Source organism: Nyctibius grandis, chromosome 5 (assembly GCF_013368605.1).
Source record: "Nyctibius grandis isolate bNycGra1 chromosome 5, bNycGra1.pri, whole genome shotgun sequence".
Classification (NCBI taxonomy): Eukaryota; Metazoa; Chordata; class Aves; order Nyctibiiformes; family Nyctibiidae; genus Nyctibius; species Nyctibius grandis.
The window spans coordinates 56,857,864-56,871,781 of record NC_090662.1 but is presented as its reverse complement, the minus strand read 5'-3'; the positions used below and the strand labels follow the sequence as shown (position 1 = coordinate 56,871,781).

Below are 13,918 nucleotides of genomic sequence, written 5' to 3'. Positions count from 1 at the left end.
AGTGCCAACAGAATGAAAAACAATTACAAAAATCCCCAGAATATAACTATCTACATAGACACTACATACTGAATTCATGGTTTTATTTTAATTAAAATTATTATCACATAAAAACCTGATTTCAATCACTTCCATTTTCCTTTTGTAGAAACAGAAAAGAATCAAGCCTATATTGTTTTTCTCAGTGTCTGAAAAAAGTGTGCTGTAAATTACAAATGCCTATGTTGCATCACAATCTTTAAGAAAAAGATTGTGTAATTACTTAATATCAAAACAAAAACTTACCCCATACTGCCATGAAAACAGCAAAAAAGACAGTAGCTCCATTGTCAAAAAGGTGGGTTACCTGAGGGATATATTAATAGTGTGATCAATTTATGATAATAAGGATTTATTTTCTGTTTTCACCTAATAAAATTAATGTGATTACAAGTGCAGCTGGCCTGACAATCCTGAGGATCCTTCCCTTGATGTGTGAAATGCACCTGTCAATTGACAGGACTATTTGCCAGCCTGGCCTGGGACTGATCCCTGACAAGACCAGGTGTGAGCATCATTTCAGAGCCAAAGCATTCATTTTATGGAGCCACATACAAAGGATGTATTATAAGATAAAGGTTAATGCCAAGGACACAGTAGCACACACATCTAGGACACGACCTCTGGGACTGCTGAATCTCTAAGTGGAAATTGCATTCAAGTGTTTTACAACCCAAACTAAGTCCTGGTAAAAGACAATGAATGTTAATATTGGCTGAACTTGATCTGTCCTTTCAAGATTTTATCTACCCAAGCTCACTAAACACAAATGCAAAAGGCAAAATTAATGCTTTTACTAGGAAAGCATTTCTATTTACATAGTTTAAAATGTACCTTGGCATAAACACAGCTGTCTGACAACCTCATGAAGGGACAGTATTTATCACATATAGGACACATTATGATATCTGTAGCTTGGCAGACTTCTTTACTGGAAAAATAGAAAAGATAAAAATAAACAGTTTGATGCACAACAATCAGTCTTAAAATTGATTGGTAAGATTTACTAATATTCAGTTACTTATTGTACAATACCGGTTCTGTAACTGAAGCCAAGATGTTCATAACTGCATGTGTATAATTAATATTTGTTGACTGTCTAAGACTTCAGAGTTTACAATCATAACTGCAAAAGACAGTTCTTCAGGACCAGCCTAGCAGTATCTCTTTACAATTTCCAGCTTCTGCTTGAGTCAGAAGTGACCTTTGGTAGGAGGCAGGTGAGGAGAATTACAGATAAAGTTAAGTTTGACTTATTCTTGTGACTTGTCTTAAGTGTACAAGAACGTAGAGACGCAACACTCAGCAGAAGGTCCAGGGGGTTCTTCATCTGAAGAATGCGTCCCTGTGGTCTATCTTTGGGAAAGGCCTTGAAAAGAGTGAAAATTCCCCACTCTTCCACTGATCTGTTACAATAGTAATGAAGGAGCCCTACTTTTTCCCTACTTCATGCTGAGTTGCCAGCACCATCAGCAACTGGAGCTGGGCGTGAAACATTGCCTCCCATCTCAATTCAGGAGCACAAAACACAGGAAGCTCAATACTGGGTACCTTATGAGAACCAAGCACAGTCTTTTCCTGAGTATTCATTCAACAGTTCAAAATGAAATAATTAACAATTCATATGAAGATCTCTTAAATTATTCATCATAAGCCACAGCTGTAATTTCCCTTATAAACATGCCTACATTACCTGACTTGGCAGTGGTTCAAAGTGGTGACTCCATACAAAAAGACAAACAATCCAATGAAGGCAGCTGGGAAGAGCATCCCTGTGTACCAGCCTAACCAGGCAAAGTATAGCCCAATTTTCTCACCGAAGTACCGTCTGTTTTAAAACACAACACAGCGAAGTTACCTGCTAATTAGAATAAATCTGCTTAATCTTGCTTGTTAATAGAAAATCAATATTTCTGTCATATCTGAAGAGTAGGTTAGAGAGCAGAATCAGAATTTCCTGAAGAAAAGGCCTGCAACTAGGCTTCTAAATCTACACTGAAAGACTTACCTCATGAATGAACTTAAAAAATGAATTTAAAAATTCACTAAGCACAGTTTACAGTGAGATGAGTGGAGACCTCAGAAAGGAAACACTGAGTTCATTCTAAAAAGCTAGTTCTTTGTGTTTGGGAAACTGATGGCTGTCTTTGCCTTTTGGCTGTGTAACTGTACTTCCCAAATAATTGCATTGAAATTAGTTTCATCCCTAAAACTGGTATAACAGCAAAAATTATTTGGGTCCAAATTATTTCTAAGAAATTAATTAATCAGAGGTTATTCTCCAATCCAGTTTATTTTAATTTATTTTCTTAGCTCAGTTGCTGGAAAACTAATCTTCTGATTCTACCACAGGTGAAAAGTAAAGTGCAAGTGAGGTCCAACAAATATCTTCATGTATCATCTTGCACTGATTTGAGGAAACTAGTCTGAATTAATCCTAATTTGTTAACTATATTGCTTAAAAACTAACAGCAAAGTGACCAGGAAGCTCCTATTTGCTACATATTCATTAGCATTTTTCCTCCTCCCAAACACAACCAAACCTTTATTTATGTGTTAAAGAATATATCAAGCACACAAAAAACCTGCTGAACTCATCAGCATAGGAGCAGGCTGCATGCATTGTCCTGTGTTTGATGGTCTTGTGCACAGTAGGCTGATGATCAGATTAGGATGCTTTACAAATCAATATGCAATTACCATGATTAGAATGAAGATTTTAGGAGATTATTTGCAAGATTAGTTTTAAAGAATGAGGCAAGATGATGTTCTTTCACTTCAGAGACTTTGCAGACAACTTAAACTGGCATATCAACTGAATTTGAGAATAGCTGCTGATGAAAACCCACTTTTAGGCTAATGCCGAAACTTCTGATCTGTCCAGAGACAAAGAATGCAGTGAGTCAGCACTGCTGGCTGCTCTATGCTACCAGAAAACATCTTTGGTCAAACTTTCACAGTGAGGAGGAAAAGACCCATGATGGGCTCTAGGGCTGGAGGCAGTGGAGAAGAGAAAGAAACACTTGGTCTGGAATGGACAAAATCATCAGTTTTCAAACGGATATAGAAAATTTCCATCATGAGTAATATCTGTCTGGGCTGAGCTTGTTCAGCTGCTGAATGATACTGACCTACACTGATTATTGTCATTTGAGTTTACCAGCACTGTGTGGGAAGCCAAATATTGTCATGTTTTTATTCTTCTATCATTCATCAGAGACTGAAATTTACAGGCTAAAGAGGTGGTAAGCTAGCAATAACATGCTCAGTTCTGACAAGGGCAGCAGGTCTAGCTGTAAAAAGACACACTGGAAACTGCTTTTTGAGCCCTGACTTAAGAGTGTTAGTGAACCTTTTGGCCTAATTATTTTCCTGACACCTAGGGTGTCAAGCTGTGCCTGCTCCACTGAAAAAGCAAGCTCACATTTTGATCTTATTTCCACTGAATATTTATGACATATTTTTCTCCACGTACGTAGTTCAAAGTAGTGAAGTAAACCTAACATTCATCAAGATTTATTTTTTATTTCATTCCCTACATTCAAGGATGAACGCTTCCTCCTTTCACCCCCCTAGCCAACAAACATTCATGACAAACTTCATGTCCTAGCCTGTTGAGCCTTTCCATCTAACAGTGCGAATCGCAGTATTCTTTTTTGATTTAGAGATCAAACAGCTTCATCCTAGATGAAGACCCCAGCAAGGTTCAGTGTGCGCATAAAGAAGAATGGACATGATGGGGAGCAATCTAAATCTCAGCAATGTAAGGAAAAGGCATCTGAGACCATTTGTGAGCCTGGTTTTAAAAATAAGTGCAGGAAATTGACAGTATTTTGATACATATTGGTTTAAATATGGAGAAACAGCCTCGATTTTCATTATTGCCCTTTACTTCACAACGGGTATTCCACAGGCTGTACTAATGTAATTTGCATCAGGATCAAGGGAATATTTCATTTCTTCTGGCCCCATAGTTAGCATATCTATTTCTGTAAGTCTCTGCTCAGATACCACTACATTGAGTGCTATAGAAACAAACTATGGCAGTTACAAGGTCTTTGGAGACATTCCTAGGTGCCATATTCGGAGCAGTTCCATATTTAGGATGAGAAGAAATGGCCTCAAGTTGCGCCAGGGCAGGTTTAGATTGGATATCAGCAAAAATTTCTTCACTGAAAGGGTTATCAAGCATTGGAACAGGCTGCCCAGGGATGTGGTGGAGTCACCATCCCTGGAGGTATTTAAAAGATGAGTAGACGTGGTGCTTAGGGATATGCTTTAGTGGTAGACTTGGCAGTGTTAAATTTAGGGTTGGACTCGATGATCTTAAAGGTCCTTTCCAATCAAAATGATTCTATGATTCTATGATTTATTCCAGTCCATAATTGGGTTAGCCTGGACCATCATGACCCTCAGGAGATGAAGATAGTTTAGAGATACCTTTGCCACTCTTTCACTTCAAGTTGCACCAAATATGAGGAACGAACTCTTTCTTTTTTCTCTGTCACCTTATGTAGAACAGAAATTTCATATAGTTCTCCACAGTGATGACAGTTCTCTTACCTGCATGCTGGCACTTTAGCCAGAACTCAGCAATGTACATGAAGGGATTTTTTTTCTGGGGAGCATCACTGTGCGTTACTTATACCTAAATTTCACCTGTTATCACTCTTGCTCATTGAAGGCCTCTTTGAACTTTTCCAGCCTTGATAACCTTTGCATTTTTGTTAACTTTGCTAATTTATTATTATTCAATTTTTCAGATTGTTAATAGAAAAAAGTATTTTGTGTCTTTGATGATTCTCCCACAGAAAATTTCCTCCACAACTAACTTAAAAAGCAGAGACATAAAGAAATGCCAAGCACCTAATAGAATAACCCATCTCTCCTATCCTCATATATACTGTACCTTTAGAATAATAACAAAAAAATAATTTCAGCTTCTCAATTTTATGCTAGCGTGTATACTAGCCCTCCAATATCACCCACCTTAACAGTGAACTGTCTCTCCCTGCACCCCATTGAAATGGTAGAACTATCACTGACTCAACTGGGCCAAGATTTCAATCCCAGTATTTATCAATAAATAAGGCACATTTTTTAAAAGTATTAAGCTACAAAGTCTGGTTTCAGACCCATAAAATGTGAGATTGGATTCCTCTGTGTTTAATGACCTTGATTGTATAATTTTCTGCTTTCAGGATGCCTAGAAGGAAGTAATGGAGCTAGAATATAGATAGGTTTGGACTCAAGCCAAAAACCTATTTATCTTCATTAATCCTTTTGCAGGTCAGAATGAAATCCTATACAGAACTTTTTACATCACAGAAACAAGTTGTGAGGGAACTAGAGCTTTCCAACAGGTGTTTCGGACAAATGAAGCTCTCATGTTATGTCAGGAGCAATGGGATAGGGAGGAAGGCTTGACAGGAGATTGAAAGGGGATTGTCAGCTTGCAATCAAGTCATTTAATGTAAACATGGAGTAAAATGCAAGTTACTCAAGCATTACTTTTGCTTTGAGATTCATTTAGGTAGCTTTACAATCACTTTATAAATACAGTTTTCTCCCTCCCTTTTTGTCCTGTAAATAACATGTGCAAGCAGCAGCAGGAGCAATTTGTGCACAATCTAGAGGAAAGCAGCTATGCACAAAAGTGTGAAGGGGGTGATCCAAAGGCCCCAGGAATCACTACAACTGTTTCCATTTATTTATGTGGTCCCAGAACATATAAATATAGTAAGTCCTGCCTCTTTCCAATTGCTATCAACTCTAAGGATTTAAAATTATTCTTGTAAAGTAACTATGGATCCTAAATGCCAACAAAAGTGTAATTAAAATCATGGTACCACATGTGTTGATTAATAAGAGTGCCTTTGCAATTGTGCCAAATCTGTGCCTTCATACTGCCACATGTTTCAAAGTAGAGTGAAAGCAGAATTATGCAATTCCCTTCAAATGACTTTTTCTCATTTATTTCTAGTGACTAGTATCTCCATAACAGCCAGCTGATGAGATTAAATGAAATCTGGGAGGCATCAAAGTGACAGCACCGGAGATGTAAGGCCTCATTTTAACAGCTAAGGAAAAAATAAACCAGCACCAAAGTATGAACAATTTCGCCTGTCATTGTGGCAACTTGACTTTAAGGTGGAAATATCATATCTATTAAAGAGATAATTATATTATCTACATCTAATTTACTCCTTAGCCTTTCTAAAGCATATAGTAAAGGGGAATGTCAGCTAGCAGCAGTAAGTTCTGGCCAGATGTCTGTGGAAGAATTAACATCCATCCACTCCTTTTGTACAGATGGCAGTGCTACTCCCTTCAAGCACATCCCACATAGCTGTTGGTATGAGAAACAAAAAAGTTGCTCCTGCTGCAGAAGTGGTACTAAAAAAGCTTCTGTTTAAAGTATGCATGCTGAGATACTTCTGAGTGAAATGAACAACAGGTCTTGCTGGTGTTGTCAGCTCTTCAAATTAAAATCTTCGGTTCACTAGACACGTGAGCTGGTGAGAGTGGCAGTAAACAGGAAAGATTTGGCAGGAGCTAAGGAAATGTGAGGGATCTACTGTCTGTGAAGTGAGAAGAAAAAGGCATTCCCTCCTCTTTCCTATCACCTCTCCTTCGGTGAATTCATTGCAGACATGGGTGCTCTCCAGGCGGCAAACAGCAGGCTGAGCTGCGGCTGCAGCTTTGAACCCTGCTGAGCTCGATGGCTACGGAGACTCATGCTGCTGTGAATGCTCAGGGAGCCTCACAGCTGCCCCTGCCCCCCTCCTCTTTGGGTAAACACCTACTCTGAACCACCACAGGACACCCATGACCTCAGCTAGGGAGTCTGCTATTTTAGTTGCTTTTTTTTTCTTTTGCAAAATAGCTGTGAAAAATCTGTGGATGTCACTGCCCCATAAAAAGCTAAAGCATCTTACAAAATCTTAAACATCAAACCCAGGCTACTCAAGAAGGCTGCTACCAAGGTCCAGAACAATCATGTGTCTAATCTTGCTCACTCTGTTACCATCTATTCTCATACTTAAAAAACCTTACAGATGCCTGATGGTCCATATTCATAAATCAAATTAAACCAAAACCCAGATTTTGGCTCAATAACACTTTCACAAACAAGAAATGTTGATGAAGAACAGTAGCCTTGACCACCATGGACAAATGATTAAAAAACTTTATAGAGGTAAGTTGTTTATACTGTGACATTAATATCTTATTGTATACTGGGAAAATAAAAATAAAAAACTTCAGTATAACTGTTGGCTCCTCAGTAAATCAGCAGTTTCCATAGTGTAATTTGAGAAAAATTCCATATTTCTGTCCAGGCCAGTATATTAAAAAAGAAATAATAAGCTTTCAGGACTAAATTATGAGGTACAAATACATTACCTTGTTTTCTAAAGCATTTTAAAAATTACATGACTCAATAAAATTTTTTTATTGTATTTCTCTGTGAACTTTTTCTCCATGGAAATGGAACACCTCCTGTTTTATGAAATGGATAGGTTTTAATATGGCCTTAATCAATAACACCATCTATCTCCAGGGCCATCCTCTACAAATCTTTCTATCTGGAAACAATTTTGAGAATCAATAAAAGCAAAGGTTTTTATCAGTTACAGGACTTATAAAAGGGGAAATTAATATGCTGGATGAATTGCATGCTCTATATGACCCTTCCCAATGGCCAATGAATCAATATCTTCAGCGATCCCAATACATCTAAAGACTTATTAATAGGCCCTTGTACCTTCTTATTCCTCTCTTCAAGTAAAAAAAGCCCATTAATACCCGATAGTAGTTCTGCCAACATGATCAGCAAAGGCTCTAGCTCTCTATATATGCATAAAAAATATGTAATCCTCTATTAGCACATGCAAGCCTATTTGAAAACATTATTTTAAAGAATTTGGAATCATGTCTCAGCTTTCTCAATGTTTCTTCTTTGCAGGCTACTTCCAAGATAAATAAAAATCCAGACTGTGGTGATGTGGCTGGGATGAGTTTAAGGGAGGTGGTACAGGAGAGACTTCCACCCATCTACTGCTAGTGCTGCTGAACACAGTAGCACACTCAGTGACTGTGAGCTCTGCTCCATGCCATTTGTAAGCATCATTAAACTTCACCCAAGCTCCTTCTGTGGTTGCTTGTTGAAGAAAAAGAAGATCTAGTTGATGAGAGCCTGTTTTTCACCAAAGCCATTCTCTGAGGAGGGAGAACTCCTTCAGTGCATAGACATGCAACCAAGTCTACTCAGCCTTCACAGATTTCTCTCTTCCTTTTCTTCTCTCTTAAATAGTCTGCAAACCCTTCATTAGAAGTTATGGTGTCAGCAAACTCTAGAAGGAAACTTCCTTCACTTTCAGCTTCTCCTGCAAGCTCCTCTATAGATACTTTTTTGAAGGTAGTGGCACTATGAATGAAACGGATTCCCATGACCTCAAGATCCATTTTTAAAAAACACATGAATTAACCGAGCTTTTCATAGTTTTGTCAGAAGAGAGAGAATTTATGCTCAAAACACCTACAATGTGACATACTAAAAGCAGGAAAGTCTTACCTCACAAGGTCCAGTGGCTGGTATTTATACCACACTCCCCAGGAAGCCCAGCACTCATAGAGCAGATGTCTGTGGTTTTCTGCCCCGTGGGTTCTTATGGAATTCTTACTTCTGTAACTTCCCTAAAATACAAATCTGGACATTAATGAACAGCAGCAGCAAAAAAGGATATCTAAGAAATCTCTCTCACTAGCAGTATGGATCACACAATTTATGCAAACTCCGTACTTGTACACCAAAAGTTACATATGGCATTAAAAGGACAATTTCCTCTGACTTCAGTAAGATTTGAGATTATTCTTCCTAAGAAATTTATGATAAATGGTGTTCAAGTCAAAGGCTGGAAACTGGAGAATCTCAAAGAGAAAACCACAGCATGATATTTTTCCTGTCTGAAAACATACTGATTTATCAAACCCAAACATTTTTACAGAACAGATCCAGAGCAACTCTCCTTACTCATGTCTTTTTGCAAGAAAAAAAGCATTTTTTTTCCAAGAAAAAAGCATTACTAAATGGGAGGGATGTTAGAGGCAGACGCAGAATGCAAAAGAGAGTAATAACATTAATAAGATTGAGAGTGAATGATTACACAATTAAGAATTCATTTTGTGGGTTATGTCTGTTCAAAAAGAAAAAAAAAACTGAGAAAAATACCTCATGAAGAGGAAATGCAGCTTCATAGGAGCCATTACTGAGCAATCGATTCAGACCTAAGAATCAAAAGTATCCAATTATTTACCAATAGGACCAGAAAAACTGCCAAGAAAAAAGCAAAACATATTTTCATAATAAGCTAGCTAAATGAAGATTGAAGCCCATTGACAGTAAGATACATGTAGAAAAATTCATCTTTTATATATTTTGATGTACTAAGATGTAATACAAGCAAAGACTTGTTCAAATATTAATCATAATCTATCATTTATTATGCTGGAGGTTTAAAGATTCATTTGCCAAATCCATCTTAGCATAACTTCAGTGAAACCAGGGACCTCACACCAGGATTGAAGTTTGACCCCATAAATTATGGTCTAAGGAAGCTATTTAGATGAAAGGCTGTATTTCCTGGGAGCTGAAAACTTTAAGGAAGATCTTTACACTTTTGAACTGCAGGCCAGTAAAGCAACTGAAAGTCTTAATTTCCACATGATAACAATATTTTAAAATATGTTCTGTTTATGTCTTATGAAAGCTGCTGGACTAACAGATAGAACAGGAACAAGACAGGCTGCAGTAGTACAATACCAGAAAATATACTTGAACCTGAATCAAAAGGATTGATATTTGGCACAAAAAAAGTAATCATATACCCCACTCAGTCACGCCTTGCCCCTCTTAAATGAGAACCTCGAGAGAAATAATGAATGATTGCTGAGACGTGGGCAGTTTTCACTTGGAAAGTCACCAAAATAAGACTGAGCAACTGTCAGGCAATGCAAAACTAAATACTGGCACTAACAATCTGAAGGAATTTGAACCCCATTGACCAAGAAGCAAAGAATCCTGATTCCTTTCTAATTCACAGAGGAATGATAGCAGCAAGAACACAGCAATGAGAAGTATTAATTCAAAACACATAGCACTTTCAGTGATTGCATTAGTATCTGCTTGGCAGAATATGCTTTCTTCCAAAATCTCTGGCAGAAAAGCAAAATGTATACAGCTGAGCCAGGCTTTGCTCTGCCCAGTGATCAATGCAAGGTCATGTTCATGGTAGGTACAACACAAGTAGATATTTGAGGGAGCTTGGGATCCTAAGGGAGACAGGGACTGCAAGTGTGTGTGCTAGATGCAATGGCTGCATGCACCGCATTAATTCTTCTGTTTCTTCTCTCCCCCTCTGCTCACTGTCATTGCTCAGAGCTATTGCTGCCCTCATCCCAGGAGCTGAGGAAGAAACAAGTGAAAATCCGGGATGTTTATCTACCTCTTGAGGAAGGACAGGGTTTAAACAGCAGAGAAATGAAATAGGCTGCAGAGTTTTATGGGGATCGCCTCTCTGTCTGTGATGCCCCAGTCTCTGTGGTACGCAAGCAGTACGTGCTCTGTCACAAGACACAAGAGGGCCACTGTTTTGTACTCCAGCCCTCCTCTGTCACTGCCTGCTCTTCTGGATCTGCATATGTGTCGCTCCAAAGGTCCATTCCACCCAGTACTTGAAAGTGATGCCATAGTTATGCATGGCATCCTTTGCACTGAGGACGTCACTGGTGAACTCCCTTTTGACTTACAGCAGCTACAGAGATACAGAACTTTCCATCTCCCTTAGGGACGGACAGGTATCCAGGGAGAAGCCCTACAGGCTGAGATGTACAGCAGCACAAATCTTGCCATCCTTCCAAATACGTTTTTATGAAGGAGTAAAAGCTTTTCTGCATGAGTCTATCTGCTTCTCCAGGGTCCTTAATCTGTACATATTTCTTGCTTAAGGCAGTCTCTTTCATTGCAGAGGTGATAAATCCCATGTGGTGTCATATGTGCCAGTGAAAGCAGCCTCATATTACAGACAAATGATCAGGTCTTCCAGGCAAAGCCCCTACAACAGCAGTGGGTGAAATGTAAATAGCTCAAAACTGAGGTGATTAAAAAGGAAACAAGAGTGTTACGAGCCCAGGCAGACTTCTCCCCTTTTTTGGTGGGACTTAGCATGCACATTTAAAAACACTTTGCTCAGCACTTACCAATTTTGTTTTTCCCTTCTTCATATTTCACTCTTTGTAAGATATGGTGTACAATTCTACTTCTTGTGGCATTATTGAAGAAAGTATCTTTGTTGTGTATGATGAAGCTATATAAAAACACAAACACAGGGCATCTCAGGAATATATAGTAGCATGTTTAAACAAATATTGAGTTCCATTACTTTCTATAGCACACAAAATCTACAGTATGTGAGCAAATGCAAGGAATATTAAAGGAAACCAGATTAAGTGAGATGGTGATTCACCAGATGAGATGATGTCAGTAACAGTACTCATTCACTAACAAAGAATTACATGGAGAAGTCTGGAGAACAATCAAAGATACTAAAGCATTCATTTTGTTAAGCATCACTTTTAGATAACTCACTGAAAACTGCAAAATACTTGCAGAAAAAATTGCAAAAGCATAAGATTTGTAAGTGCAGCTGTAGAAATCCACATTTGATTTCTATTTCAGGCTTCTTTATTATGTTTTACCATTAAGAGTCAGATGGAAACATCTACTTAGTAAACCACTCTTACTGAAAATCAAATACTATGTTAGAAACAGAAAATATTATATACTCCTGTGTTTGGTCCCGGAAGCTAAAATAGAGTAGAAAATTAGTTTTCAGAAGCTACTTACAGAGTTATGTATGAATGCAGGTTCAATAGTTTAGACAGAATTGTGATGAGTCCAGGATTTTTTTTTTTTTAAAAAGCCACAAAATATATTGTATTGATTAGATTGGCTGGCATAATATATTTTATATAGATTTCTTAATCCCAATAAACATACTCAAGGAAAATAAGATATTTTAGCATATCATAATAATCACTGGAAAAATGCAAACAATATAAGTGTTTAGAAATACTGTTTCAACTTGTCAGTTAAATATTGCTAAAGAATTCTTACAGTTGCTTGAAGTGTGTAGGGCTTCAGCATAGACTGTGAAAGTCATTTAGACACTTGAATAAGCAGATAAATGGATGGAGTTTCTGATTAAGTAGGCCTGTGCATATATTGAGGAAATAAAATATTTTTTTAAATGTGGTCCTTAGTAACTGACTGAACAGAAAGGTTCATATTTTTAAAAATACTTTGGATAGGAGGTGAGATTTTTTTCCTCCTCTGTGTTGGTGAAGAGCTAGGGTATTGAATAAACTGATTAAAAAAATTGTAAAATCATAGAGATGTCATACAGAGTCTAGCCTGTAGGACTGCACACTAGACAAATCTGATTTTAATAAACATCATCTTAATAGGGAGCTTGGCATGGACTTACGTCACCTTCTCTTCTGCACAACATGGGATCCACTCCTCAGTTTTCCCCTCAGGTAATTTTACCCAAATGAAAAACCGCTTTTTCAGAATGAATCTTTACTGAGGAGAAATCATACGTGGCTTTGCACCTCCACAGTCATTTGGAAAAACTGGCAAGGAGTTCAACTTCTGGGCTTTGGGGACTCCATATGCTCACATTTTGTTATCAAAATTCTCTGCCGCATTTTCCGTGCAAGACAATATTTAAGTTCCTTATGTTCAGCTTCAAAGGCAGATAATAGAAAAATTCCAGAAGTATAAAAGACAAGTTGCTCCATGAGCATCATAATTAATGAAACCTGTTTTTCTAGAGGTTACTATCTCATGTCTCCTTTCCCACTCCACACCAGATACTCACAGGTAATTTCTGTGTCCACAATCTACTCAGTACTGTACTTCTGGCTTCCTCCCACATACCTACTGTTCCCAAAGTCCTACATGTGCCCTACAGTACCTGTTGAAAGTAAGTTGATTTATGCATATTGGCTGACCACCATGTGCATGCTGATTTACCAATGGGCTGCTACCAAACAGCATATACAATTGGTGTGCACTGGCCACTGCCTTTTCTGTATAGGCACAATTTTGAGCCACTGTTCCATTTCAAGGTGCTGATACTCACAAAGACAGACTGTTGCTTATCTTTGAGACAGCTACACCTGTACCAAATATAGTTGAAAGTAATCAGTATGTAAAATAATAATTATTAGGAGGGCTTTGACAAAAAGGAAATATTGTCATCACATAAGTCTTAATGCTTAAGGAAATTAGATAAAAAACCAATCTAAGCTCTGAAGCAGATAGAACAGCACTATTTCCAGCTGAAGCTGGACCTCTTTATTAGGCCATTAGGCCAGCAGCAGAAACAAATTAAAAGACAGTAGTAAACCAGAAATGAAGATTCAGCGGTTTTCCCATTTTGTTTCATTTTCTTTTAACGTCTGACTTTCCTCTCCAAGATCTCACCTCCCAGACAGCATTGAATATTAAAGAACTGTGAAGATAGCTTATAAAATCAAAACAGCACAGTAATTTTCATTCTGACTTAGCTATGAGTTCTTGTAGGTTTCAGTTGAGAATTGAATCACCTTATGTGGGAAACTAGCAACATTGATCCAGGTGACACGAATAATGTCAATCTATTCTTGTGATATAAGGTTATTTTGCCTATCAGTTATCATGACTATGTCATACTGCAACTAAAGGTAGTTATTTCAACAACTTTTCTGGACAAGCAGGTTAATAGTTTTTCTGCATTTAGTCACTTCTATTTTCATGAGTCATGAATGAAAAAAA

General features: G+C 37.8%; 1 protein-coding gene across 1 annotated transcript in view; it reads right to left on the bottom strand.

Moving 5' to 3' along the window:
• The window catches only part of ANO4 (anoctamin 4), a 232,506-nt gene that overhangs the window by 40,378 nt on the left and 178,210 nt on the right, over nt 1-13,918 (bottom strand). Inside the window, exons 11-16 of the mRNA XM_068401169.1 lie at nt 11,299-11,405; nt 9,272-9,327; nt 8,615-8,736; nt 1,733-1,867; nt 874-970; nt 286-346 (exon numbers count right to left, since the gene is read on the bottom strand). Coding sequence (XP_068257270.1) covers nt 286-346; nt 874-970; nt 1,733-1,867; nt 8,615-8,736; nt 9,272-9,327; nt 11,299-11,405 — 578 coding nt within the window. The remainder of the gene's footprint in view (nt 1-285; nt 347-873; nt 971-1,732; nt 1,868-8,614; nt 8,737-9,271; nt 9,328-11,298; nt 11,406-13,918) is intronic.